This window comes from Marmota marmota, unplaced genomic scaffold (assembly GCF_001458135.2).
Source record: "Marmota marmota marmota unplaced genomic scaffold, marMar, whole genome shotgun sequence".
Classification (NCBI taxonomy): Eukaryota; Metazoa; Chordata; class Mammalia; order Rodentia; family Sciuridae; genus Marmota; species Marmota marmota.
The window spans coordinates 5,226,943-5,254,939 of NW_026000205.1; the positions used below are offsets into that span (position 1 = coordinate 5,226,943).

The window sequence follows — 27,997 nt, forward strand, 5'->3', positions numbered from 1 at the left end:
CCCGAAGGGGAAGAGGAGGAAGGGGAAGAGGCCCAGAGGAGACTGAGACAGATGCAGAGAGATCAAGACGACAGAAGGACCAGGGGCCAGGCGTGGCGGCACATGCCTGTAACACCAGCAACTTGGGAGGCAGAGGCAGGAGGATCCCAAGTGGGAGGCCAGCCTCAGCAATTGATCAAGGTCCTAAACAACTTAGTGAGATAGTGTCTCAAAATAAAAAGTAAAAAGGGAGGAGCGGGGACTGGGGTGGCGGCTCAGTGGTAGAGCGCTTGCCTGGCATGTGTGAGGCATGGGTTTGATCCTCAGCACTACATAAAAATAAATGAATAAAATAAAGGTATTCTGTCCATATACAACTAAAAAATATAAATAAATAAGTAAAGGGGATGGGGATGTGGGACAGAGGCAGAGAGCACCAGCCTGTGAGCCTGGAGGATGGGCAGGGACAGAGAGCTGGGGAAGCAGAGAGGAAAGCCAGGAGTTTAAAGGAGAGCAAGAAAGAGGCAGAGACCCAGGGACAGAAAAGAACCCAAGTCCTTGGAGGTTCAGAGGATCCAGAGGCAGCAACAGGGTCAAAGGCCGGGGGGTGGGGGCACTCACGCCAGTTCCTGGGTGACCTGGGAGCTGAGCAGCTCCTCCTGCACCTGGTCAGAGAGCGTCTGCACCCAGTGCAGGTAATCCCAGAAGCGGCCCAGTGCCAGCTCCCAGGGCTGGCGGGTCTGGCCAATCTGCCAATTGGTCTGCTCCTGTACCTCTGGCTCCAGTTCCAGCTCCGCCCGGCATCCTGTGTAGGGCAAGTTCGGGGCCATCAGGGTCAGGCACGCTCCCTCACACAGAGCAGGCGCTACACAGTGCTCAGGGCCTCCTTGGAGCCCAGGCGGGCAGGGAGGGGGTGGTCTGATTAATCACTGTCCACGTCCTTCGTGCCTTTGTGGGCCCTATGTCGGGTTGCACAGGGGCGAGGGAGAATGAGGAGAGTCACAGCCGACTCTTGGCCGGTACTCACAACCTACCTGAGAGCACGGCAGCACGACATTGCTTGTGCCCATTTTATAGATGGGAAAACAGGCCAGAGAGCGGACAGCAGCTGCTCAGGGCGAGTGAAGGTCAGGGAGGCCTCAGACCTGGGCCTCACTCTCAAGGAGGATGGGTCACAGAAGAGGGGGTTGAGGACTTGAATGGAGGCCAAGGGGTAGAAGAGGGACATGCAGGTCACCAGGCAGGCAGGCCCTGCTTCCATACCTGCCAGGAGCGTGGTCACCAACACGGCCCACAGAACCTTCATCTTTCTGCCTGATGGTCAGTCTGGGGAGGGGAGAGACTGAATCAACAGCCTTGTGGGGACTCCTCCCCCCAGCCTGGCCCCACCTTCAAAGCCTCCCCACCCCAAGATCTGAGATAACCTAATCCAATCATAAACATTCACCAGGCTGCTCCCCCCAACTCAGCTGTTTAACTCCCTCTTTGTCTTCTCCTATCTCTCCATTCACTGCCAAAATTCCATCTCCCTCTCCAGGGTTCAGATTCCACTGAGCCCCCACCCAGCCGGGCTCTCTAAGGTCCAGCTCTGCGTTCCTCCATCCACCTTCACATTCTATGCTCCAAAGTCGCCTCTAAGAGCTGATTTCAATCTACATGCTAATTTAACCCTCATAGAAAAGTCCTTCTTTCAATCTGGTCTAGCCACCCCTGCATCCTGGATTATGGAGACCTGAAGACAAATGGGGGCATCCAGTAGGTGCTCAATAAATGACAGTGGGATTTGGCTAGGATTCATCTCTGGGTTTTTCCAGCTGCCCCAAATGCTGCCCCCCACCCTCCACCTTCTAGATAGGGTGGGAGGCCCTACCGCTGGCTTTTCAAGGTCCACTCCCCTGGTCCTGTGTCTGGACTGATCCAGGCAGAGGCCGGTCACTGCTTCTCCCCCATCTTGTCTCCCAAATGGCTCTCTGAGCTTCCTGCCCTTTCCTCCTAGCCCCTGACTTTCCCTAAAGGTCAGGGGGTTTTGAGGTGTCCACATCATCCCAAGACCCCTCTGCTGGTCCCTGCACCCTCTGGCTGCACATCTCACCGGTTCCTGGGGTACCGGGTCCTTTGAGTCCGCAGGAGCTGAGCAGGGCTCTGGGAGCCCAGACTCCTCCAATTATAGGGCTCCCCTGCCCCGCCCCCTACCCCAGGGCTAGGGCGGGCTCGGCCAGCCCCCTGTCACGAGGCAGGCTGTCCTCTCCCTCCTCACACACAACAGGGCCAAGGAGGTGGGGCGTGGAGGCCTTGGACCACTTCCCACCCCCAGCCCCCAGGAAGGGAGACGACTCCTCATTCAGTAATCCAGGCGTCCTCCTCTATTATGGGGTGCCGGGGACCTTATGGGCATGAGCACTTGAGTGAAACTTGGTTTTAACCCTTGCTCCATCTATTTTTGGGGGAGGAGGCAGGGCGGAGATTGAACTCAGGGGCACTCGGCTGCGGAGCCACATCCCCAGCCCTATTTTGTACTTTTTATTTAGAGACAGGGTCTCACTGAGCTGCTTAGCGCCTCCTTGTTGCTGAGACCTGCTTTGAATTCACAGTCCTCCTGTCTCAGCCTTCCGAGGCGCTGGGATTACAGACGTGCGCCACCGCACCTGGCCCTTGCTCCCTCTCTTGAGTGTGACCCCGGGTGCAGGTGACCACCTCTTAGAGCTCTTTCCTCCACTTGTGAAACGGGAACCCAGCAGCCGCTGGCTGGGACAGGCAGGGTGCTCTTCATAGGCTGGAAGCAAAAAGTGCCGTTAGGTTTGGACTCCAGACCTGCCCACTGGCACTTGAATCCTGCCTCTGCCCACTGCCAGCTTGTGATCTTGGGCAAACGACCCACCTCTGAGCAGCCTCTTTACTATAAAAGTGGGAAAGCATGGGCTGGGGCTGGGGCTGAGTGGTAGAGCACTTGCCTAGCATGTGGGAGGCACTGGGTTCTGTTCTCAGCACCACATACAAATAAATAAAGGTCCATTGACAACTTAAAAATATTTTTTAAAAAAAAGTGTGTGTGGGGGGCTGGGGTTGTGACTCAGCAGTAGAGCGCTCACCTAGCAAGTGTGAGGCGCTGGGCTCGATCCTCAGCACCACATAAAATTAAAAACAAATAAAAATAAAGGTATTGTGTCCAACTACAACTAAAAAAATGTTAAAAACAAAACAAAAAAGTGGGAAAGCAGCTGGCGCAGCGCACACGTCCAATCCCAGGCCTCGGGAGGCGAGGCGGAGGATTGCAAGTTTGCAGCCAGGCTGGGCAACTTGGTGAGACCCACTCAAAATGAAACGGGCTGGGGACGTGGCTCAGTGGTAGAGCACCCGGATTCGATGCCAGCATGGGGGTGGGGTGGTCTTAAGAGCTGCAGTGTCAGACGTGGCTTGGCAATAAGGCCAGGTGATTAACTAGGTGGCAGGTACTGGGGACAGTCCCTGGCAGAGTAGGACCTGTATCAGCTCAGGGACATGATGGGTCAGGAACTTGACAGTCCTCGTGCTCCCCGCTGTTTCAGACTTGAGGCACAGGGAGAAGCCAGAGCAAGGACAGGGCCCTGGGGCTCACACCTGGCTCCTCAAGGGGCTGGGAGCCCTGGATCCTGTGGTAGGAGGCTGAGCACCTGAGGAGGGAGCCCTCATGCCTGGTCAGGCCCAGGACTCTTTGCTTTGGACTTACAGATGGCTGGCAGAGGCGGGGAGGTGGCTTCTGAGGGTAACTAGGGGTCATCTGTACCCAGCAGCACCCCGCCAATCCTGGGGGGGGGGGCAGGGTTTCAGTTCCTGTCTGGGGGAGTCAGTAGTCTGTGAGCTCCAGCCTGGCCAACTCCGACGCCTCCTGCTGAGTGCAGGGCAGTCGGCCCTCCAGCTGGGGAGGTGGAGGGCAGGGGTCACTTGGGCACAGAAGTTCAGACAACTGGCTGGGAGACGGGGAGATCCCACATCAAAAGAAAAAACCCAACAATCCCTCAGATACAGGCGACCCATCCCACTCCCTGTCCCAACCCCTGGCTGCTCTCCTCCCCTCAGGTGGCTCTTCCTTTCTTAACAGTCCTGATGCCCTCCCAGCAGCCTGGATCCTCCGTGACGTTAATGAAAGCTGTGAAGGTCCTGAGAAGCCCTACCACCCTCTTCCTGTGTCATCTGGGAAGATCCTGGAGTCCGGAGACCCTGCCCCCAGCCCCAGTCATCCCTGTTGCTTCAGTCTGCAGGAACAAAGTCCTCTGTGGCCACTGACCTGGAGACCCCGCCCTCTTGCAAAGGAAGGCTGTGCTGTCCCTGTGGGGCCCAGGCCACGGGGTGCTGTGGTCCTGGCCAGGCTCTTCCCTAGCAGAGTGCCAGGCTGTCCTGTGCCCCGGACCCCCGCGCCCCCTGCTGGCCACCGCAGGAAGAACCACAGAAAACGGAGGCACCTCACCTCAACTGCGCTTTCCCCCCATGTATATTGTTTTTTTTTTTTTTTTCATTTTTTTCTGTAAAATGTCCCGGTTCTTCTATAACTTATAAACATGATTTATACTGAGGGGTAGAAGGGAAAGTGGGCAGGGCGGGCTGACGGGGCGGGGAGCTCCTCTTGCTGCCCCTTGGGCGGGCTCGGCGGGGCCCTCTGTGAAGGATGGGGACGCCATGACACTCCTCCCTGAGGTTGTCTGGCCACTTCTGCCCTGGTGCTCAGAATCCAGCGCCCAGATTCCGGAATCCCCCCTGGGACCCCAGGCCCACTGGGCTCACCCGGCCCCGGCGCTCAGAGTCCCGAAGCGCCCCCTTGGATCCAGCACCCCCTCCTCAGCTGCTGGGGTGGCGGGTCCCCTCCTTTCCGCTGCCCCCCGACACTGGAGGAGGGAGGGAGAGGAGGGGGAGGGGCTCAGGTCTCCCTCCGGGGAGGTGGAGGAGGAGGAAGGGCGTGGAGGCCGGAGTGGACTCAGCGTGGACTCAGCCGATGGTGAGGCCGAAGCCGCACTGGAACTTGTTCTTGCGGTGGTTCAGGAAGGCCCCGAGGGCCAGCGTCAGAGGCAGGGGTGGCAGCTTCTTCTCCAGGGTGGCGCCCACGATCCAGTTACTGTCCACGGAGCCTGTGGGTCAACAGCTGTGCTAAGAGATGTGCTAGGTCCCACCCTGTCCCTATGTGGCCACTCCAGGCCTCCTCAGGCAGCTGACCACAGCAACCTGCACCTGGAAGCCACTCCGTGCAGCCCAGCCCCTTCACTCCTGGGAGCAGACAGCTTGCTCCTTGCTCTGGGAAGCCCTTGCCAGGACCCCGGGACCCCACCCCAGTGGGTCCACTCTGGGTCATACTCCTCCAGGGACCGGGCAGTGCTCCCCATTGCGGGCCTGCAGACAGGGCCGAGCAGGGGCCGCCTCTGCCCAAAGACCAAGATGTCTTCTAAGGATTGTGCAGGACCTTGCAGATGGGCCACTGCATGGAGCTGTCACCGCACCTTGTGAAGGGTCAGAAGGAAGGTGCCAGAAGCAAACCTGGCACTCCAGAAGGTCCCCTCACGCAGGCTGGCCATGTAGCAGAGGGTCACCAGGAGGGCAGGCTGCAGCAGTGGACAAGTTCCCGACCCCCCAGGTGGCTGCTGCCTACCTTAAACCTAGGAACACTGCGGCTCAGGCATGGTCATCAGGACTGGAGACAGTCATCCTGATGACCAGGCCACTTCCCAGAGCCTCAATTCCTACTAATGTGGGATGAATGGGGGGCACAAGATTTCCAGGGTGCCTTCTCCTTACGGGGGGTGGGCAGAGAGCACGATGCTCTGGGTTCGGCCCAGACATGGGCATCAGATGTTCCAGGGGTGGGGCCCCAGCACCTACTTATTAAAAAAAGCCTCCCTGGGTGCTTTGGAGGCCCACAAAACCCTGGCACACAGCCGTCCCTCATCTCCTTTGGCCTCCACACCCACCACGAGCCGAGTCACCTCTTATCTGTTTTCCACGGAGGGTAACAGGGTTTACCTTTGAAGAGGAGGTTGGCCTTCGGCAGGTCCAGCTGGTACCCAAAGGAGACGCTGGTGTCCTGCATCCTCGTACTGGCCTCGAACTCCACGCCTACCTGTAGCTGGAGGAGTGGACAGCGCAAGAGTGAGCTACCACCTCTGGGTTCCAGGTGCACAGCCTGAGACCCCGGCCTGTGAGCACGCCCTCCACACGGGCCGCCAGCTCACCTGGTCACTGGCTTTGTGGTAGTACGTCGCGTGCATGCCTGCTTGGCCAAGTGTCACTGTGGCCAACCAGTTGTTAACTGTAAGAGAGGACAGTGGGGGTGGTCACCAAGGAGATGCGCCATCTGGGAAGCCAGGTCCCTGCCCTGCCCTCAGCCCAGGCTCACGTGTGTATTTCCCAGCCAGCGACATGACGGTGCCTTCTTCTCCGGGCCGCCGGTGGTAGACCAGCTCTCCACCCAGGGCCAGGCATGGCGTGATGCTCTGGAGGTAGTGGGCCACGAGGATTCCTGAGGACAGGGGACAGTCAGCTCCAGCCCAGCCAGCAGGTGGGGACCAGGCTCCGCCTACAGGAAGCTGGGCGGGTCCCTGGTCCCTCCCTGCAGGCCTTGGTCCTGCCCTCACAACAGCTCCTGGCCTGCTAACCTGCCGGGGGTCAGCCTCCCAGGCCTGTGATGGCACCCTGGCCTGCAGGACTCCACCTGGCCCAGTGCAGCCCACACTCACCCCAGCACGGATGGACGGGGGCAGACGCTGAGGGAGGCGGGTCTCTCCCCCAGGCTCACAAAATGTGCCAGGGTGGAGCCAGGCCGCCATGCCTCGGCCCAGGCTCCGGGCCTCGCTGGTGCAGTGAGAGGCAGGAGGGGAGTAGGCAGGAGGGCACAGTGGAGGACGGGAGGTGGCTGCCCAGCACTGCCAGCCCAGTGGCCTTGGCCACTGACATCACTTCTCTGTTAACATGACTCCTCCCTGGGGTTGTGACAAAGACCAAGTGACAGGTCCACCATCACTAGGACCCGTCACACTGGGGTCTGCACCAGAGGCCTGCGTGTACCGCAACGGCCAGCGTGACTCCTCGAGGCCGAGGACTGACAGTGATTTGCTTGGGTCTCTGGAGCCCAGCAGAGAACAGGCGACAAGAGCCATGTCACCTGACAGGGGAGAAAGGAGCTGCAGACACAGCACTGAAGACAGCACAGACGCTGGGACCAAAGGAGAGGGACAAGGCAAGACTGGTGGACACAGACGTGGGCGCACAGGACGAAACCCCCAGAGAAGCAGCAGCCCCAAGGGATGGGGAAGGCAGGGTGCAGAGAGGACAGGTCGGGGCGGAGCACGGAGACCAGTGGCTTCCCAGGTGGGGAACCGAGGCAGATTCTCAGGGGCAGGTGAATGACCATCTTGGTTGGGCCAGCCAGAGGGGCTGGCAGCCTGCAAGAGGGGCCAGCCAGAATGGATGGGGGCCTCAAGTTCCTGGCCAGGGCACTGCGGTGGGCTGAAGCTGGGCCCCCATGTTCCTCTGACCATTGTGACCCTCCTTTCTCCAGTGAGCAGATGACACAATGAAGCGCCGAGCACGATCGAGACTGCACTGTCAAGCCACCCCTCTGCCATCTGTACGGCAACTGAGGCCTCAGAGAAGGAGCCATACAGTCACAGACACAGGGACTCAACATAGCATCTCCTCTGGCCTTCCAGCTGTGGGAACTACTGGGACAAGGGCCAGCACATCCCCAGGTGTCTCCAACCACCCTCCTTATCTCCAGGGCCTCCGCCTTGCCACCACCTACTCCAGCCACCTCTCCCACCTCCCCCGTCCCTCTCTCCAAACACAAACCTGATTCTGTTCTCCCAGTGCCCACAATCTGCGATGGCTCCCCAGAACCTTGAAAAGATCCTGGCTTCTCACCGCACAGCTGAGACCCTCTGTGGCTTGGTCCCAACTTCAAAAAAGGCCTCATCCCCTTCTCTTAACACCTCAGCCAGAGCCGTTACCCTGCGGAGCTGCATGAACACACAGGACTCTCCCACTTCACCCTGGGCCTATGCCACTGCCCCTTCAGCTGGTGAACCATTCCTACTGCCAGCCGGACACCTGCATCTTCTGAGTGTTTCTGAGGTTTGGCTGCCTCTCTGGGGTCTGCCCCCACTGAACTCTCCCGCCCTGGTCTCCTGCCTCCGCCCCTCCTGGGCAGTGGACAGGAATGCAGAAGGTCCCTGACAGTGAGAGTTTCCAGCTGTTTTTGAAATGTCCTCCCCACTCCAAAGAAGAGCCCAGGCATTTTGAGTTTCTAGCACTTAACAGGATGCCTGCAGGCCGTGGGCCGCAGTGGGGGAGGCTTGCCTACAGAGCCAGGCCCTGGGTCCCATCCCCAGCATCACAAAAACAAAACGGAGCTTGGGGCTGAGTGGTAGAGCGCTCGCCTAGTGTGCATGAGGCATGGGTTTGATCCTCTGCATCACATAAAGGAGCCCGGCATCCCCTTGATGATCAACAAAACTGTGCTCCATGAGAGCAGCAGGGGAGGTGGCCCAGAGCCACCTCTCCTCTGTGTGGGGAGAGGCCTCAGGCAGGCTGGGAAAGGGGCCCTGTCTGCCCAACTGCTGCCCAAACCTGCTGGGCAGGAGTGGTGGGACAGCAGGCTGGGATGCCACACCTGCAGCGCTGCTGCTTGGGGAAGTCACCGGGGGCAGGACTGAACAAGTGGTGGCCGCCCACGGCAGAGGCGGAGGCAGGGGGCACCTGCAGAAAGGGGGCTCCTGGCTCAGCCAGATTCCCTCTGCCTCTGCCACACCACAGTGACCGCTCAGTGAGCGTTTCCCTCTCCTTTCCCTGATTCTTGCCCCTGGGGCCACACACTGCCATTTTAGAGAAACTGTCCTTGTCACTGCTGGTAAGACGGGGCCCCTTGTTGGAAGTCATTATAGCAATCTGAACTTTTCCTGGATAGGATTTCCCAATCAAGAGCACATTCATTATGTGAATGTTTTTTTTTGTTTTTGTTTTTGTTTTTTGTGGTGTTGGTGATTGAATCCAGGTCCTCAAATGTGCTAAGCAAGCCGACAAGGTCCATGTCTGTGAACATAGGGACCTGTGAGGCTGAGGCAGGAGAACCTCAAGTTCAAAGCCAGTCGCAGCAACTTAGGCCCTAGGCAATTTATTGAAACTTGGTCTTAAAAAAAAAAAGGGCTGGGGGCATGGCTCAGTGGTTAAGTAAGTACCCCTGGGTTCACACACAAAGGGCAAGTGCTCTACCCCTGAGCTATGTCCTAAGCCCCTTGGGACTCTAAGTGCTGTCCTGTCTCAGTCCCCTGTGTGTGTCCCAGCCCTGCCCTCCTAGGCAGGTGCTCAGGGTGTAGCAGAAGCTCCAGGGACCCCAGTCCCGTGGCCCCAGGCAACTGACTTCACCCCTGGGCCTGCGGAGAGCTCTCCAATCAATATGTCATTAAATGGTGGCTGTGCCATCATGGCCATGTAACAGACAAGGAGACTGAGGCTCAGGGCAGGTGGAGCCCGAGTCCAAGTCTGAGTCACTGTGTTCGGCAAGTGACTCAGTGGTGCCCTGGGCAGAGGGCTGTCTTGGTGTCTGAGGAGATGAACAGACACGTGTAAGGGCCGTGGTGGATGTGCTCAGGAGGTGCGCTGGGGAGCACAGAGCAACCCGCTGGCAAGGTGGCCCGGGGAATGGGGTCCACAAAGCCGAGCAGGGAACTGAGTCTGACGTGCCCTGTGTCCTCTCTGGGTTTCGGTAAGGTGGGGACAGGGGCAGCTGCCCTTCGAGGCGGCTGAGGGACCCACCAAGCCCCTTCCCTGGCCCCTGCACCAGAGGCCGGGGTACTGAGCAAGCGTGGGGGGCCAGGCCTGACCTAGAAGTACAAAGCAGGACCCAGGCCTGGGGGTGGCTCAGGTAGAGCGCAAGCCCAGGGCTCCACCCCCAGCACCACCACAACAAGCCAAAGCCACAGCAGGACCTGCCCCACCCGGCCCTGCTCCTTGGCACCTTCTGAGCTTCAGCTGTTTTCAGCAGGGTTCCAGGCTCTGCACACACAGGGACACAGGGACGAGCACACAGGGATGATGGGGGCCAGCCCTTGCCCTCGCCCTCTCCTCTGGAAGGCTAGCAGCAGGAAGGAAGACAACCACAAGTGCCACAAGGTCCAGGGACAGGGCAAGGTGATACAGTGCAAAGATGGACACTAGTCAGTCAAGAAAGGCTTCCTGAGAGGGTGACGCGTGCGCTGATGGCAGCTACACTGAGGCAGGAGGGAGGCAGCAGAAATAGTGTGTGCAAATGTCCTGGGGCGGAAAGAACTACCGGAAAAGCCTGCGTGACTCAGGTGGAGTGAGGGTGAGAGAAGGAGTGAAGACAGGTTAGCAGGGGACAGGAAGTGATTCCTCCTGGCCTTTGAGGCCCCTCCTGTCACCTGCTGCCTTCCCCACCTTCCCTGTCTCCTGATTTTATGACACGGCCCTTTCCTCTGCCAAGTCCTGGTCTAGGTGCTGCCTGGCCTCAAATATTCTCACTCTTGTCTCTGGCTGGGGGTGGTTCCTCCTTCCTCTGGAAGCGTGAAGGTGACAACTTCTCTGAGAAATCTCCCTGGCCTCTCACAGGAAGAAGTAACCACTGTCCCTGGGCACCCCAGGGATCCCAAACCGGCCCTGGTTCCCCAACACCGCATACTCACTGGCTCAGGACTCACCCCAAGAGCCACGCTCCACTAGCACGCAGCCCAGGAACTGCTGGCTCCATCCTTCCCGCTGCTCAAGACCGAGACTGCAGAGCTGTCCGATTCCCGTCACCCCGGCGCCCAGTGTCAGGCGAATCCCCTTCCAGCCAAGCCAGAACCAATCCCCTCCATCCCGATCCCTTATACTGTTCCCCAAGCATCAGCATGAGGGGCCCTGTGACAGCTACATCAGACCTCGTCTCTCACCCACTGAAAACCCTCCTATCACCCCAGACTCACTCAGAAGAAAGGTCAAAATCCTGTGACCTTGGAGTTTGTTTCAAGGGTCCTGCCTCAGGGCCTTTGCACTTCTGGTTCCTTAGGCCGAACCACCCTCCCTGCCACCTGCCTGGTTCCTTCCCTCACACGGTTCTTATGTCACCTATGGAAAGAGGCCTATCTGTCACCTTCGCCTGCCCCTCCTTCCCTGTGTCTGCCCTGTTGGAATGGAAGGTCCAGGAGGCTGGACAGTTTTCTTTAATCCCCACCTTAAACCCAGAACCCCCCCCACACTCTCTAGGTACCCACGAGACGAGACACACACAAGTCACCTAAAAAAGGGAACCGAGAGGGAGAGGCTAGAAATACAGACAGAGCCACAGTCCCTGCCCCTACCCCACCCAGACAGGAATCCTCAGCCCCCACCTCCCTTCACAACTGCACGTGGCCTCTGTCATCTAGTGACCTTTTCTGTGCCCCAGAACCAACATGGAGCCCCCCACCCCCCGAGTTAAAGCGTCAAAAGCAACTCACGTGACTTGGGTATCTACCTATAGCTAGCGTCGCTCTAAGATTCCTGTCAACAGGACACCAACTATGAAACCACCCGCTGGCTCAGAGGCAGCCCAGGTCCACCCAGGAGGAAACCAAGGCCCACGTCCCAGTCCAGAGTGGCGGCCAAGCACTCTACCACCAAGCCACCCCAGCCTGGCCGGTTTCAGAGCCAGTCCCTTCCATCACTTCTCACAGGGTGGAAAAGCAGGTCCAGAGAAGCAAACAGATTTGCTAAGGCTGGGACAGGGGTTTGCAACCACCCTCCAAGGCCTCTTACCTGAACCCACGAGAACGTCTGGGTTTCCTAGGGTGACGGCTGCTGTGAAGTCGGAACCCCGGTACTCCCCATCCACCTGCCAGTTCACAAACTTCGACTGCTGGGTCTGTGGGGAGGGGAGTGTGAGGGCAGCAGCTGTGCCAGGAGCACCTGGCTGGCCCAGGAATAGGCGGTGCTCGCCCCCACTCACCTGGATGGCCATCTTGGACCTGAGGCCAGGGCCCAGCTGGTGAATGACCTGAGCGTTGAGGCTGCCACTGTTATCCATGTCACCCACCAGCACTGGGAACGCCTGCGGTGGGGAGAGGGCAGGTTAGAGGTTGGAAGGCAGCACTTTAGTATGTCATCAGGAGGCCCAAGCCCTGAATCTGGAGTCAGAGGCTCAGCACGAGGCTCCATCCTCCATAAAGCGCCCCCTCAGCTCCTGGGCCAGGTTAGGGCCTCTCTCTGGGTCCCCACAGCCTTTGAATTCCCCCATTTTGTGCCCACCCTGGACCATTACTCTCAGGGAAGAGATCTGTCCCACTCTACTAGACTATGAGTCTCACGGGTGTCTCAGTCACTACTGTATCCCAGCACAAAGCTAGGCATACAACAGAATTACAACAAAGTTTTCTGAATAAATGAATTTATTGAAGGGAAATAGGTAATAAAAACAGGGACCTAAATGAGTACTGTCTCCCTCAGTCCAGACCTACAGTCACCCCCACCCCAATATCCTGCCTCCCCATGGCAGTCCGAGGGAATGTTTGAAGCACAAATGTGATGATCATCTTTCCCCTGTTCAAATGTTCCACGGCTCTCTAGCGCCCCCTAGAGAAAAATCCAAGCACCTGGCATTTAAAATCCCACAACCTGATACCCAGCCCTGCCCACGGGCCATCACTGTCTGGTGTTGTGATCACCCAGGTCCCCCCTCCAGCATTACTCAGCACAAGACCAGAGAGAGAGAGAGAGCAGGGGCTCAGGGAAGTTGCTGGAGAAGGGACTGCCCACGTTCCAACACCTCTTGGAGAGTTCCAGTCCCCATTCCCAACACTGAGGTCTGAGACGGGTGTTTGGCTTCATATCTGTTCAAGCAGATGGCAAAAGGAACCTCACCTCTGTGGGACTCAGCTGCTTTGTCCCCACATACGTGACCCCGAAGTGGTAGTTGGATTCCCCGATTGTGCTGAGGGCTACGGTGTGGTTCACCTGGGAGAAAAGGGAAAGTTGAGGGGTACTTGCCAGTCTGGCTTCCCCAACGGAGGGGAAAAAAGACAGGATTTCTGGGCAGGGAATGAAAACTGGGGTGGGGGTAGCTTAGTGGTACAGTGCATGCTTAGCCAAGGTGAGGCCCTGGGTTACACCTGACCACTGATAAAGGACAGACTAGGAGGTATGACCTAACTAGATTAGAGACTCAAAAAGGGTGGGCTGCAGGTGGCTGACACCTGGCACATCACTCCTGCCCGCATGCTATGAAGCCAGGGGCATCTCTTGATTCTTTGTCCCAAAACCCTACCAGTGGCCCCACTGAGTATTCAGCCTGGCATAGTGTCTCTGAGTTCTTTCAAGTACGAAGGAGCCCAGCCCTTTAGGGACGGTAAGGGAATTTGCTTGTGCGGATGCAGGGGATGGCTGTGATGACCTCTGGTGGGTAAAGGTACCTGGAGGGCTCACCTGGAAATGGTTACTCAACCCTTTGTTGACTGTAAGCTTGACACCCTCCATCTGAATGGGAAACAGCTCTGGAGGAGAGAATTGGTGTCACACTCCACTCGACAAATGACACACCAACGGTCAACTCTCCTTTACCACCCAGCTCTCTCCAGAGACCCACATCAGAAGATCTCCAAAGTATCACAACCAGTTAGGGAGGCACTAATGTCTAGTGGACAGGGCCAGGAACTTTGCCAGTGTCCAACACCCAATGCCATCACCTGCGTGACTTTAACCAAGTTACTTTATGTCAAACTCATCATCTGTAAGATGGGAGAACGCACTAAATGGAACTGTTCCAAAGACTTAATGAATTACCATAAGCTAAACAGCAGAACAGAACTCAATAGGTCTCCATCACTATTACTACCATAATTACTCCAAGCCAGGACCCCAAAAGCCTTGGGCCCCACCCCTCACGGGAACCTTGCTGACACTGTGACCTTGGGCCTCAGTTCCCTTCCCGATCACACTAGAAGTCTGCTGTGACTGATCCTGAAGCTCCAGGGCTGTCTACGGCTTCTCTCCAAGCTACAGCAGTCCACCCCGCGGTTCCACCATCTGCATCATCGTTCTATGCCCAAGTCCAACTTTCCATCATTTGCTCCCAACGTCAACACCTAACGCTCTGTTGAGTGACTCCAATGGTGCGCGCCAATTCCCAAGGTCCCCAGTGTCCTCTCCGCGCCGGTCCCGCACCCCTCCCCGAGCTCAGGGCATCAGGATCACCGGCCGAGGCCCCTCGCCCCTCACCCTTGCACTTCCGGTGGCACTCTTCGAACGTGCCGGGGTTGGGCAGGCAGTCGCAGGCCCCGTTGTCAGCGACCCCTGCGGCACTGACGGTGGCAGCCCCCGCGGTTCGGTCCGAACCTCGACCCGCGCTGGCCCCAGCACCAAGGCCGCCTCCGAGCGGCGGCAGCGTGAAGCCCGGCGGCGAGGGCGGAGGTGGCGGCAGCCCCACGAGGGCCGGCGCAGGTGGAGGCGGCGGCCCTGCGGGCGGCGAGCTAGCGGCCAACACGTTCCCCATGGTGGCCTGCGAGGGGAGAGGTCAAAGGGCAGAGGTCAGGGCCCACGCGCCCCGGACTCAACCCCAGTGAACCCCGGCCCTGCTCCAGACCCAAGTTCTCACTGGCGGTGGCGCCTGCTCCCGGCCTGGGCTCCGCTCCCACCCCGTGCGCCACGCGCAACCGAACTCACTGCCGCCGCCGCCGCCGCCACCGTCACTCCACCCCGTTTGACCCATTGGTTCAGTGAGCACTAGGTTCCACCCACCGTCTTCGGCGCCCGGGCTTGCAATTGGAGTCGTGGCTGGAAGTCCCACCCACCTCTCCCGAACGTCCTTTTCGATTGGTTTCCACACGCAAGCGGCCCAGCAGAGCTTCTGGTCCTTCCTATTGGTTTGCGGCACCCACGCCTATTGGCTCCCGATGCCGCGGGTTCCGGGGCTAGCCCACCAATTGGTCTGTACTGCGCACTTTGCAACGCCCATTGACGCTTCGTCCCGCCTCTTTCCTGAAGGACCACCCTCTTTCGACTCCGCCCCGCTGCAAGCGCTATGGTAATTGGTCGGCTTTGGCCCTTGGAGCATCCTGATTGTGTCTGTGGTGAACAGAGGGCTGATCTTGATGACGTCTCACTTTTGTTCTCTCATTGGCTAACATACCAGGGTCGAAGGACACAGGTAAAGGTGGGTTGCGCGGCAGGGGCTGCTAGGCAGCAAGGTCAGGCCTCGCGTCCCACCAGGCACCGCGGCAAAGGGGCACTCTCTCTACTCCAGAGTCGCTCACCGAAAACCGGAAGTGCAGGTCTTTCCCACAGTGCCCCGGGAGAATGCTAACCTGTTCTGTGAACCCTGCCCTGCTCGTTACCCACAATGCCATTACTCCTTAACGTTACTTTTGCCCTGGACCCACCCCTTTCGTTACCCATCATGCGGTCGGCTCCCTGCGTCACTACGGCTTCTATCTTTGGCCCATTCATTCCCGTCCCATTACCCATCGTGCCTTCGCCCCATTAATTTCAGCTTCGTTGCCTGAACTTTCTTCAACCCGCTTCTGCCTGTTCCCGTTCACCGTTCTCCTGGCCCATCCCTAGTTAACCATCGTGTTCGGCTCCGCCCGCTCCTGTCCACCGTCCGTCTCTCCGTTATTCTTTATTCTGCCTCTTGCTCATTCAGGCGGATTATCCGTTAAGCCTCGGGCTCCTGTTAGATTTGTAATTATGCCCCGAGTCTGTTTACTTGCCGCTTTGCCATGAAAACTAAACCCCTTACCTAATTACTCATGTTTAAACCTTTGCTGCGTTTATTTCTACCCATCACCATTGGACTGCTGCTGCCCTAATTCTTTTCATTACCACACTGCATGCCCAGGACTTCTGCCCTCTCCTTCCATTATCCATCATCTCCTTACTCCCATCCCCGCCCCCTTCACTGCCCACAGAAAACGCAAGACCTGTTCAAAGTATAAATTCATAGTTTGTAGGAAATTTTAGTTTACAAAACAATACAATATCTTCTACCCCCAACCCAGGTGACCCACTTTCCAACCCGGCAGGGGTAAAGGGATTCAGTAGTCTTCCAGGTAACAGTAAATGCTCCTCCCCGCGTTGGGCTGTCAAGGCACACTGCAGGAGGCTCACCCCATCTAGCAATGGGCTGGGGCATCATGCTCTATAGACAGGAATGGGGTGGTGGGCTCAGGGGAGGGTTTGGGCCCTGAGACTCCTGCCTGCAGGAGGAGGGGGATGGGAGAGCTCTGCCTTGGCCTGGGGAATTCCCTCCCTCCCACCTTTGGGGAATAGGTAGGAGAGGACACGTGGTGCTCTGCTGCCTGGAGGGCTCAGGTCTATGCAGCAGGGAACCGGTAATGCCCACCATCGCAGACCTATTGGGACTTCACTGCCTGAGACCAATCTGAGGTGTGGAGTCTTTGTGGGGGGAGTGGTGTGGTCTAAGGTCACAGCCTCAGAAGAGTCCTTGGGGTCAGAGTTTGTGCAGAAATATATCCTCCCTACCCTCTGCCTCAGGAGATGAAGTCATCAAGTTTCCTTGGTCATGGCAGGTTTCTCTGGGACAGAGATCATGGGCTAGAGGTCATAGTGAAGCCACTAAGGTGGAAGTGGTTGGTGGGATGCACTTGTGTTAACTGACGTGGCTTGGCCATCGGTCAGGGGCACTAGATCCCTGGCAGAAGGCTAAGGGATCAGGTGCAGTGAGAGGTCAGAGCCTTGGTGACTCACACATACATGGCTCTGGACACAACAAAGCCTTTGCCCTGGTAGGAATCAGTGGGGCTGGGGTAGGACAGGGCATGGTAGATGGGGTTGATCTTGTCCAGATAGTCTTCCTCCTCCTCTTCCTCCTCTTCATCCTCGTCTAGATCCAGGGAAACTTCCTCCACAGTAGGTGGTCCTGGAGGCACCAGCACAGGGGACCCCAAGCTTGTGGCCCCCAACAGCAGTGGTCCCGACCGCTCTTCCAGGGTGGGCAGTTCGTGGTATCGAGGCATTTCCTGGAGGTGGGGAGGGAGTTGGAATTCAAGGTCATCTCCTGGGCATGAGAGTCCCAATCCACCCCTTGACCCACAGATCCTGACCCCCTCTCCCCTATGCCAATCAGACCTGACTCCGCTCCTGCTGAGCCGGTTCTCTGAGCTGATGCTGTACTGGGACAATCATAAGCCCATCTCCAACCCAAAGCCCAGAACAGGGACCTCAGGGACCTTTGCCACTTGATTCCTGTCTTTACCCATGAACCTTCACCTCAGTCTTGCCTTTAACTATTTAACCTTGAGCCTTAAACAGCTCCTTGAACCTCAGCTTGACTCAGCTGCAATCTGACCCCTGACCTCCAGGAGACCAGTGAGCGGGAGCAACTCTACTGCCTTGACCCAGCTCCAGGCAGTACCTGGAAAACGGAGATGCTGAGCCAGTCTGCATTGCTCAGACGACTTTACCCTCGTGTGGTCGGCCTTTTACTCCTGACCTCCTTCACTGAATCTTGAACACATCTTAGAGTAGTCAATCCAGCCAGAGACACAGCCTGATTTGGGTTGTCACCCTTAAGGGCCAGGGCCTGACCCTCAACCCTTGCTACCAAGACCCTAAACCCATCTGTCTTCTCCTGAGCTCCTACCTGCTCAGCGCACGAGATGCCAGCGTCAAAGTAGGGAGTCTTGAGTGGGCTGTGTTCCGAGGCCCCCAGAGTGAAGAGCTGGGAGGGCTGTGGCAGGAGGGAGAGGGCAGGTCTGGGGCCACAGGCTTCTCCCGCAAGCCCACCCCGTGGGGAAAGGAAGGTAAAGAGTGGGGACAGCTTGGATTCCAGGGGAAGTGCTCACCATCTCTGGCTCCTCCAGCTTTGCCTTTGGGGTGGGTGGCTTGTAGGAGGGAGGTCCTTCCAGGCTGCGGGGTGGGAGGTGGGTGAGGTGGAAGCCGAGACTTCAGAAAGCCCCTGCCCCGGAGGGTGGCTGTGCTTGGCTTCCTTTGCCTGGACCTCCCTTTATGTGGCCCCTCCCTGTTGCCAGGTGAACCCCTCCTCATCCAAGGAAGTCCTCCTCTTTCAGGAAGAATCCCTGCTTCTCCTGATGGATCAGGAACGTGGGTCACATCTAGCTGTACAGCCCCTCAGGGAAATGCCTGAATTGGTACTTGAAAATGTTATTTGTGTTGTGTTCAATTTCCACATCCTACTGTGAGCTCTGGGAGAAAAGGACAAGACCTGGGTCATCGTCAGTGTCCCCAGATCCCCAGGATTCAGAGAAGGTTTATTTAAAAGATGAGAATGAATCCTCAGAACTGAAACAGTAAAGATCAAGAGAAGGAATAAAGGAACGCAATGCTCCCTCATCCTCAACCAAGTCCCTCATCCTCCCTCACAGACCAGAGCAACCTGTTTACTGTCCTGTGCCTCTCTGGCCATGCGTCTGTCACAGGTCTGTCTCCTCCCCACTGTGAGCCCCAGGAGGCCAGGGCTAGGGCACCCTGGGCTCACACTGGTGGGGCACCCAGAAGACCAACAGCAGCTGTTGGTTTGAACGGACAGGAGGATGAAGACCATGCTCATGTCCTGCGTCCCTCCACTGCACCAGAATAACTTGGGGAGTTTGTTATGCATATGGATTCTGAGTCCTTTCCCAAAAGTTCTGATCCAGTAGCTTTGGGGACAGGTCCAAGAATTTGCTTTTTATCTTTATTTTTTATTTTTTTGGTGCCAGGGATTGAACCCCAGGGGCCACTTAACCACTAAGTCACATCCCCAGCCCTTTTCTTTCATTTTGAAATAAGGTTTTGCTGGGTTGCTTTAATGCAGAGGCTGAACTTGAACTTGTGATCCTCCCGCTTCAGCCTCCTGAGTTGCTAGGACCACAGGTGTGCACCACCACACCCAGGAGGAATGTGCATTCCACTGTCCCCACTGTACTGACAGTGTTATTTGAGAAACATTTGGCCACAAAAATGTTTGTGGGATGAATTTCAGCAGTGGAATGTCCACTCTCTGAAACTGTTTCCTCTCCCACAAAATAAGCATCATTAGCTCCTTCTGAAAAACTTTTTCCATGATCTATTCACTTGTGTGGACCCTTTAAAAAAACGTGTCTCATCATTGTGTCCCTACCTTCCAGTGCTAGTATTTCTGAATGCTCGTTGGATTCATGGTTGGTGCGAGACTTTGCTGGGGTCACAAATATAAAATGAATCTCACTGGCACAGAAGCGCTTTACAGAGCAAGGCCAGTTCCCCCCAGTGTCCAGTCTCCCTCTTTCTCACCCTAATAGAGGAATTAGCTGGACACATGGCCACTCAGAATAAAGACTATGGCCTGGGTGGTGGCCCATGATCCCTGCAACTTGGCAGGCTGAGGCAGGAGGATTTCAATTTTAAGTCTGCCTCAGTAATTTAGTGAGACCCTCAACTTAGCAAGACCCTTTGTCAAAATAAAAAACTAAAATGGGGTGAGGATGTAGCTCCATGGTCAAGTGCCCTTGGGTTCCATAACTAGCACTGCAAAAAATAAAAAAATAAGAACTACATTTCCCAGCTTCCCTTGCAGCTGGGGCAACCATGTGACTAAGTTCTGACCAATGGGAAGTAATGGGTAACTTGCTCGGTTTCTCTACAGGGAAGCCAGTTGCCCTCTATTCTCCCTTCTCACTGGCCACAATGCTGGCCTTGAGGCCAGGACGGCAGTGTCTGGTGATCCTGTGCAAAGACCGTGGTGGATGAGGAGGGAGCCATCTTGGGACGCAAATGAAAACCATGCTCTAGGGAAAGTGGAGCAACAAGGTAGCAGGAACCTGGGCTCCGATGACTTCTCCGCAGTACTGTCACTTTCCTTCCCACCTCACGGAAGTCTGTGTCACCAAGTCATCATGGATGATTTCTCCCACCCACAGCCCCCACCCAGTGCCCTCCAATTCTGCCATCCTCTCACCCCCCAGGACCCGCGCCACTCACTCATCCTCCTCCTCCGCCCCCTGCAGCCTCTGCTCCTTCTGCTGCTGCCGACAGATGAGGATGCCCGTAGCAGCGACAGCTGTAGCGATGATGGCAGCGATGATGCCACCAATGATGCCACCCGTGGCTCCTGCGCCTGCCGTGTTAGGCATTTCTGCAAGGAGAAGGACAGTGTGAGGGGAGCTCTGGGAGGAAGCCCCAGCTCCTCATCCCAGGCCCACCCTGGAGTCACCTCCCACCTGCCTTCCTCTTTTCCCATGGGAAGGGGACACTGTTCCATTCAGCTCATCCTTGCTGAGTGCAAGTAAGGAACGTTTGTCATGAGCTGGGCTTGGGAGGAGGAGCGTTGAAACACACACGCCTGGTCTCCATCCTCATGAAACTTAAGTTCTGGTTGGGCGGGGAGGCCAAAGCAAACAAACAATGTGACATCTTTTATGCCAGGTTGGGATCAGTGACAGAGGATAAAAATTCAGAGTGAGGAAGGTGATAACGAATGATGAGAGTGCAGACAGGGATGTACTGTGAGGGGACATTTGAGCAAACACCTGAAGAAGGAGCAGGGTGAGCCATGAGAGTATCTGAGTGTGCTACAGTCAGAGGATCCACCAGTGCAAAGGTCCTGAGGCAGCTTTGTGGGTTAGTTTGTTGCACTGCTGTGGATTAGATCTAGGGCCTTGCTCATGCTAGGCAAGTGTTCTACCACTGAGCTATACCCCAGCCCTGCCTCATGGTTCTTCTTAAGAATAGGAAGGAGACTGTGAAGCTGGGCAAAGTGGAGGGGAGAGAGATGAAGGAAGAAGATGGAGGATCAATTTAAAGGTAGAGAAGCCGAGAAGATCCTGGGACCAGGAGCAGAGACCCTCATTCATGGTAGGAATGGCATCTCCTCCAGACTAGCAGGAGGGCTTGAGAGTTCATGTCCCCAGGGCTCCCTTATTGCACAGTACTTCCTATTCTCACTTCCAATTCTCCCTTCTCACTGGCCACATCCACCTCTCCTAGTAGCTATTGAAGCAATGACCTGTTTGCCAATTTCCCCTGCAACCCTGAGCCGAGCCCCAAGGTCAGGTGCACAGCAGGTGTTTGCCAGATGTCTACAGCAGGCTTGGAATGGACACTCAGTGACATGCCAGATGAGAGAAAACGCGGCCCTCCTGTTCCCAGGGGGTGGGGTAGACCATCAACAGAGGAAGGCCCAAGGGTGGAAGAGTCCTACGGTGTCCCGGTGACACCAACCCCACCTTCCAGATGAGGAGAGGGAGCTTCCCAGGGGATGCTGTCTGCATCCAGCAGGGCATCCTCTAGAAGGCTTCAGAGCGCGGGGCCAAGGAGTGATCTGCTCAATCCACACACACCGTCATCCTCAGGTTCGGCTCTTCTGTCTTCACCGACTGGGCGAAGGGCAGTGCGGGCCAGGCGCGTCCAGGTCCCCTGTGTCTCCAGCACGGCCCGGCCAGGCGCTGCAGAACACGCGGAGTCCACTCAGGCTGAGAAAGTGCAGCATGTCCGTCCCCTGCTGGCCCTCAGCCCCGAGAGGGCATCCTGCGGGTGTCCTTGCTGGATCTCACGACAGTCTTGGGAGGCAGATCTGGACACCAGCTCCCTTTTCCGGGAGGCCACAGAGGCTCCAGAGCTGAGTGCCGTAAGTCTGCCCCTTCCTCTCTCAAACTGAGCCTGGCAGTGGAGGACCTTCTCCACCTGGGCAGTGGGAGGGACGCCACTTTGAATCACTGAGACTCCCCTGGGGCTGGGCCCTGAGCAAGGGGGGAGGAAGGTGGCTGGAAAGGGTCACTGGGAGGGCCGGGAGGTGGGCTTTCCAAGGATCCCCAGCACCACAGCTGCCCTGTAGCCTCAAGGACCCCCAAAACAGAGGGCAAGTAGCCCTCCCTTCTTCAGGTCCTCAGCAACCCAGAGGGGGTCCTGGCTGGGCTGCCTGCAGTTAGACCGCAGCCCTCTGCCCGCACATTCTCTCTGAACGCAGGACATTGGGACCCTGGCTCCTGCCAATCCCCCTGTCCCCCAAGGGCCCAGGAGTCCAGGTACTCAGCCTAGCTTTCCCGGTGAATTTGGGCCTTCAGCCAGTTTGGCCACCCCACTTCCATCCAGAGACCCAGAAGTCCCAACACTCCAGCCTCTAGGCCCCAAAGCCTGTGACCCAATTCCTAGTCCCACTAGCCTCAGGGGTCCTGGGCGTCCACGTGATCTGAGCCCCCACAGGCTGCCCCCTAAGGGGCCCAGTACAGTTTTTCCCAACCCCTGGGACTGGGTAGTCCCCATCCCACCCACTCTTTCCCCAGGACCCAAAGAGGGGGTCTAATGTACTACAAGACACCCCTGAAGTTTTCCTCCAAGGCGTTTATTAACTCCTGAGTGTCACGGGGCTAGAGGCAGGCTAGGGCCAAAAACAGTCTCTGAGGGGGTCCTCTCTGGGTCCCAGTCACTGAGCTCCCGGGCCACCCCTTTCCATGCAGCCCTGGAGAAAGGAGAAGTCCAGTGCGTGATTCCACTTCCCTCCAATCCCAGAAAGCGGGAGGTAGCGCGTGGATCCAGGCCAGACAGACAGACAGACGGTCTGGCCAGTTGGCGGCCCTGGCTGGCAGGGCCGGGGGAGGTTGTCTCCGTCTCTCGTCCCCGGGTCACACATAAACCGCCCTCCGCGAGATGAGGGAGCCATCCAGGTGGGACTCCATGTCGTCCTTGAGCGCTGGGCACGGAGGCAGCATGAGGCCCTCCTCCGCCTTCGCCTCTTCCTCATCCTCCTCGTCCTCCTCGTCCTTGCCCTCTGGCCTCATGGGACCCGGGGAGGGTGGTTTCCAGAAGACGGGGACCCCATTCCCAAACATGGGAGTTTTCGGATCGTAGGATCCCCTGTCTTCGATGCCGCCTCCTCCTCCAGGGCTCTTCCTTCTCCTCACCCTCAGCAGGATGAAGGCCAAGGACCCCCCAGCCAGAAGCAGCAGCACCAGCAGTGTCCCCCCCACCGCCCCCCACACCAGGAGACCCGCATCTCGGGAGGAGGCCTGGGGGGTGTCTGAGGAGAGAGAAGGAGGGGGGTGGGGGGGCAGAGAGAGGGGGGGGACACCAGGTCAAGAAAGACAGTCTGGGGGGAGGGGAGGGGCGAGGGGAGACCCAAGACTCGAGGGTTACGTGGGGGTTAGGGGGTGACTGACTGGAGGGGGGACGAGGAACGTCTGCACCCCTGGCTCCGGCGGGCACTTGGCAGGTGGGGCTGCCACCTGGCACTCTGGGGACACGACTCAGGCCCGCAGTGACCCTCAAAGACTGAAGCCGCTGGCGAGCCAGGCCGGGCTCTGATTCCCGGGGTGCAAAAGGAAACTGCAACTGCCAGCCGAGACCCAGAGTCCCCGGGGGACACAGCCACAGAGAGCTCCTCTACCTGGCACCCGAGGCAGCGGGAGGGCGGGGGACAGCAGACTCCCACACCCGGCCACCCCGCTCACCAGGGGGGACCCAGCTGCCTGCGTTGGCAGCCACCTCCAGCACGAGCTGGGGCCTCACGAAACTCTGAGGTCAGGTCCCCGCTGATTGGCCATCTGAGGGGGGCAGGACCCTAACAATTACTCCCTTGGGGGCGACCAGGTGGCAGTGGCCCTGTCTCCTCCCTGGGCCCCAGCATGTCAAAGCCACCTCCTGGCTTCCTTGGGGCATCGTGCAGTGGTCGAGCAGGGGCACTGGGGGAGGGACAGCTGAGGCGGAAATGGAGCCAGGGGGTGGGTGGGGGACAAGGAGGAAAGGAAAGGAGGGAGGAGGAAGGGGGCTCTGGCACCCACACCAAGGACAGAGACAGATGCCAACGGGTCCTGTCACGTACCCCTTCCCCACCCCCGTGTGCCGGCCCGACAGGGAGACGGGGGCTTCGTTTACACAGACAGACCCACCTGTGCCCCTGCACGCAGGAGGGCTGGGGTCCTGGCGCCCGAGGCTTCTGTCTGTTCTTGGTGGTTTCTTTTATTTATTTATTATTTTTGGTTTTGAGATAGGGTCCGGCTCTGTTGCCCAGCCTGGCCTGCCTCAGTCTCCCAAGTAGCTGGGACTCTAGGTGCCACCACTGTGCTCACCACAGTGCCACGGAACTTGAGGCTTTCAATTTTTGGGGGGGTGTCTGTGTGTGTGTGTGGTGCTGGGAGGAACCCAGGACCTGGTGCATGCCAGGCCAGCAGGCCACTGCTGAGCTCCACCCCAGCCCTAGGATGGTGTTTGCCAACAAGGGGTCATGACCCAGTAGGCTGGCAAATCAGGTTAGTGACCTGCATTCCGCATTAAAAAAAAAAAAAATAGTAGGCCCAGGTGCCGTGGGACACGTGTACATTTCTAGGAGACTGAGATGGGAGGATTGCAAATTCAAGGGCAGCTGGGGCAACTTTAATGAGTTTATAAAAAATAAAAAGGGCTGGGGAAGCTGTGCACAGCTAGGGAGGCTGAGGCAGGAGGATCACGAGTTCCAAGCCAGCCTCAGCAAAAGCGAGGCGCTGAGCAACTCAGTGAGACCCTGTCTCTAAATGAAACACAAAATAGGGCTGGGGATGGGCTCAGTGGGCGAGTGCCCCTGAGCTCAATCCCTGGTACCCGCCTGCAAAAAAAAAAAAAAAGAAAAGAAAAGAAAAACCGGGGTTGGGGGGGGTAGGGATGTGGCTCAGTGGTCGAGCGCTCGCCCAGCACGCACAAGGCCCTGGGTTCTAGCCCTGCACTGAAACAACACAAAATCTGTACTGAACACTGGCCAGACCTTTCTTGCTGTGATGCCCTCAACGACAGCATAATCCTACCTACGAAGCTTGGACATGTCTTACAAGTTATCTCAGGATGATTTCAAGGGCACATGAGGCTGTGCGTAGGCCCGGTGCGAACATCAGGCCACTTCATATACCACCTGGCCATCCTCAGGGCTCCTGGAACCAGTCCCCACAGATGCCACTGTACCTGCACCTACGTGCTGAGCTGGGGCGTGAAGCACAACTCTACTGGGACCGACGGTCAGCAGCACCTGCCCACGGTCCTCGCTGCAGCTGGAGTGTCTGCTGTCTCTGGGGTGGAGCTCTGGCACTCTGGAGCCCAGGGCCAAGTATGCTCATGTGTCTATTGGTCAAAGGTGCTGAGCCTCCCTAGAGACATCTGTCCCGTGGTGGCAGAATGTGAGGACCTGTGTTTGTGTTGGTGTGAACCGAGTCTGGAAGTGCATCTGACTTGAGTCTGTGTGTGTCTGGGAGACACCCCCACTTTTTTATTTTTTTCATTACTGAGGATTGAACCCAGAGGTACTGTACCACTGAGCTACATCCCCAGCCCTTTTTAGTTTTTAAATTTTGAGTCAGGGTCTCACGAAGTTGTTAAGGCTGCCTTCCAACTTGTGATCCTCCTGCCTCAGCCTCCTGGGTCCTGGGATTACAGGTGTGCACCACACACCTGGCTATGGGACTCTTTTTTGAGCAATGTGACCAAGAGCCCCGAGTATCTTCTTGGGGGGAGGGGGGCTGGGTGGATGTGTGTTGGTGCACTCCTCATCTGCTACTGGATTTCTAAGGTGCTGAGTATGTCCCCGTTTCTGCTGGCAGCCATCTTTGGGAGCATGTCCTTATGAAGAGGTTAACTATCATGGTCTGTGGCTGCCCTTGGGGGAATGAAGAAATGCCTAGCGTTCCTCCTGACGATGATCTGTGTGGGCAGGGTGTCCCCATGTATGGCAGACTCTTCCTAAGTGAGCCTGTGCCTCCTGAGGGTGGGCAGGGACATCAGTTTCTAGGGCATTTCTCAGGGTAGAGGTGCTGGGTATGTTCCAGCTTGGTCTCCTCTAGGCATGCCTCTTAGGCAGGGATGGCACCTCTGATGTCACCACTGTACCCCCAACATCAACGAGAACTCCTGGCAAACAGGCGACCTCAGCAAATATTTGCCAGAGGATGACCTATCAAATGAGAATCTCTAGTGGGGCACAGTGGCACATGCCTGTGGTCCCAGTTACTCGGGAGGCTGAGGATGGCAAGTTCAAGACCAGCCTCAACAAGTTAGTGAGACCCTGTCTCAAAATAAAAGATAAAAAGGACAGGGGATGTGGCTCAGTGATATAATACCCCTGGGTTCAATCCTCAGTACCAAAAAAAAAAAAAAGAAAGGGCTGGGGCAGGGCTCAGTGGCAGAGCGCCTACCTCACACATGTGAGGCCCTGGGTTCGATCCTCAGCACCACATAAAAATAAATAAAGGTATTGTGTCCATCTACAACTAAAAAGAAAATATTTTTAAAAATTTAAAAATTTTTAAAATAAATAAGTGAATAAAAGACTCTTCATAACTGAGTTTCTGGATAGTTTTAGGGAGCAGGTGCCTCCCATGACGTCCGTGGTGTCTTTGGGGCACCCACGTCTGAGGTTTTTGCATGTAGACTGCTGTCCTGTGGTGTGTGTCTCCTTCCAGGTATGATGGTGTGCTGAGCGAGGCCCACTGTCCCTCGGGGTCTGTCGCGTGTGACAGTGATCCTAAGGCAGCCGGCTCATCTCCCAGGCCAGCGTCTGGACTCTCTGCACAGGCAGGTAGGGGTCTGTCTCTGGCTGTGTCTGTGCCACAGGGACAGGCCGTGCTTGGGAGTAGGTCCCTCTATCTTTTTCCAGGGGTCTCTGCTGCCCTGTTAGGGCCACCTAACACTTCCCGAAATGAGTGTCTGCACAGTCAAGCTGCGGGGACAGTCATCCATGAGGTGCTTCTAAGAGTGGCTCTTTCTAGGCATGTGCAAAGTCTCAAGGGCTCTGACCAGTGTCACTGGCCTTATTCAGTGTGTCTTGGCTGGTGCCACTGCTCTCTCCAGAGTGTCTTGGTGACAATAGGTCTGGTGTGTGGGGTGACACCCAGGCTGGTGTCTGTCTGGATTTCTCCTCTTCCCTGCCCCAGAACTCCCAGCCACAGTGTCCCCTGTGTGCAGACCCTGCTGGCCATGCTCCTGACAGGAGGTACTCTGTTCTCGGCTGTGGGCGCCCATGTGGCTGTCTCCAGGCATGTGACAGTCCCGCCTGCCCCCAAGTGTGTGGCTAGACAGTGATAATGTGGCCCTGTCTCTATCCTGGGCCCCGGCTCCTGCTTCTCCCCTCTGGCCCGCGTCTGGGGCCTGTCTGCGTTCCTAGTGGCGCAGCGGCCCTGGGTTTCTGTTTCTGGCCTCACTGTGTCGGGGCTGTGCCTTCCTGAGCTGGCCTGGAGTAGCTTCCTGCAAGGCCCTGCCCAGGCCTCGACCTCCTCACGCTGTTCACACCTCTGTGGCACCTCAAGGCCAGATCCTAGCCGAAGGCCCACAGGGCAGCGCCCACAGGTCAGCGAGCCGTGTCTGTACCCCATCCTGCCAGGGCGGCAGCACGGCCTCGCCCAAAGTGGCCCCAAACCTGGGAGAAACGACAGAAGCAGACGGGGGTCTTCACACCCAGCCCCAAGACCCACTTACCTCGGACTAAGACGAGCTGCTCGGCGCGGCCTGTGCCCACAGCATTGGTGACGGTGCAGATGAAGGTGGTATTGACCAGTCGGTCCACTGAGTGGACCAGCAGCTGGGGGCCCTGGACGACAGCCGAGGCTGGGAAGGTGCCTGAAATCCTGGGGGTGGAAGGTCAGGTAAGGGGCGCGGCAGGGTCCACCGGGAGCACAGGCCTGTCCTGAAGACCCAGGTTCCAGTGATCGGGCTTAACCCGGACCCCGACTGCCCAGCCTCCTCCCTCAGACCCAGGGTCCTGGCCCAGCCCTCCTCCCTCAAAGGAGTGGAGGCTCCAGTCCTCCTCCCCAGACAAACCCAGGAGCCCAAACTCTAGCCTCCTCAACCCTCAGACCGAGGAGTCAACTGCAGAGCCCTCCTCCCTCAGGCCCAGGGTCCCGGCCTCCCGCAGCCCAGTTCTAGGTCCTCTCACTCACGTGCTCCAGTCGTAGCCAGTGGGCTCTGGGTTGCTGCGGACATTGCACATCAGGGTGGCCTCACTACGGCCGAGGTACCAGTTGTCATCGTAGCCAGAGATGGAGACCTCGGGGGGGTCTGGAGGAAATGGGGCACTGGCTCAGAGACAGGCATGATCCCAGAGCGGTGGACAGATTAACTACTAGACAGGAATCCTAGAAAAGAA

The 27,997-nt window shown here is 57.4% G+C and overlaps 3 protein-coding genes and 1 long non-coding RNA gene across 7 annotated transcripts in view; 1 reads left to right on the top strand and 3 right to left on the bottom strand.

The window, feature by feature from the left end:
- Positions 1–592: 592 nt before the first annotated feature.
- On the bottom strand, positions 593–2,167 carry Apoe (apolipoprotein E). The gene is made up of 3 exons (XM_015496722.2): positions 2,072–2,167; positions 1,243–1,305; positions 593–784 (listed from the first exon to the last, which is right to left on the bottom strand). The coding sequence occupies exons 2-3, from the start codon at positions 1,283–1,285 to the stop codon at positions 597–599; spliced, it is 231 nt and encodes a 76-aa protein (XP_015352208.1). The 5' UTR covers positions 1,286–1,305; positions 2,072–2,167; the 3' UTR covers positions 593–596.
- A 2,252-nt stretch (positions 2,168–4,419) lies between these two features.
- On the bottom strand, positions 4,420–14,666 carry Tomm40 (translocase of outer mitochondrial membrane 40). 2 transcript variants are annotated; one of them, XM_048790721.1, is made up of 10 exons: positions 14,561–14,666; positions 14,185–14,464; positions 13,393–13,460; positions 12,832–12,924; positions 11,921–12,043; positions 11,731–11,836; positions 6,338–6,460; positions 6,174–6,250; positions 5,965–6,067; positions 4,420–5,078 (listed from the first exon to the last, which is right to left on the bottom strand). In XM_048790721.1, exons 2-10 carry the CDS (start codon positions 14,456–14,458, stop codon positions 4,939–4,941), a joined length of 1,107 nt encoding a protein of 368 aa, XP_048646678.1. In that variant the 5' UTR covers positions 14,459–14,464; positions 14,561–14,666; the 3' UTR covers positions 4,420–4,938. The 2 variants fall into 2 exon arrangements, with proteins under 2 accessions (XP_048646678.1, XP_015352209.1); XM_015496723.2 differs by having other exon boundaries at positions 4,422–5,078; positions 11,921–12,022.
- Positions 14,667–15,002: 336 nt separating this feature from the next.
- LOC125612586 lies at positions 15,003–22,183 on the top strand. The gene is made up of 3 exons (XR_007343029.1): positions 15,003–15,112; positions 19,550–20,757; positions 21,255–22,183. It is a non-coding gene; the product is annotated as an uncharacterized LOC125612586 (long non-coding RNA).
- Nectin2 (nectin cell adhesion molecule 2) overlaps positions 15,888–27,997 on the bottom strand; it is a 28,005-nt gene continuing 15,895 nt past the window's right edge. The window contains exons 4-9 of one of the 3 annotated variants that reach the window (XM_015496724.2): positions 27,792–27,909; positions 27,331–27,479; positions 19,885–20,038; positions 17,769–17,832; positions 17,567–17,653; positions 15,888–16,943 (exon numbers count right to left, since the gene is read on the bottom strand). In XM_015496724.2, coding sequence (XP_015352210.1) covers positions 16,668–16,943; positions 17,567–17,653; positions 17,769–17,832; positions 19,885–20,038; positions 27,331–27,479; positions 27,792–27,909 — 848 coding nt within the window. In that variant the 3' untranslated portion in view covers positions 15,888–16,667. Of the gene's footprint in view, positions 16,944–17,566; positions 17,654–17,768; positions 17,833–19,884; positions 20,039–22,222; positions 22,919–27,330; positions 27,480–27,791; positions 27,910–27,997 lie in introns of those variants that run through there. The other 2 variants (XM_015496725.2, XM_015496726.2) reach the window with 2 other exon arrangements.

Coding starts and splice junctions, on each gene's coding strand:
- Apoe (XM_015496722.2), bottom strand. CDS start 1,285: ATGAAGGTTCTGTGGGCCGTGTTGGTGACCACGCTCCTGGCAG. Junction 785..1,242: donor GGTGACCACGCTCCTGGCAG/GTATGGAAGCAG, acceptor TGCCCTACACAG/GATGCCGGGCGGAGCTGGAA.
- Tomm40 (XM_048790721.1), bottom strand. CDS start 14,458: ATGGGGAACGTGTTGGCCGCTAGCTCGCCGCCCGCAGGGCCGCCGCCT. Junction 6,068..6,173: donor ACCACAAAGCCAGTGACCAG/GTGAGCTGGCGG, acceptor CCACTCCTCCAG/CTACAGGTAGGCGTGGAGTT. Junction 5,079..5,964: donor GGCCAACCTCCTCTTCAAAG/GTAAACCCTGTT, acceptor GTTGACCCACAG/GCTCCGTGGACAGTAACTGG.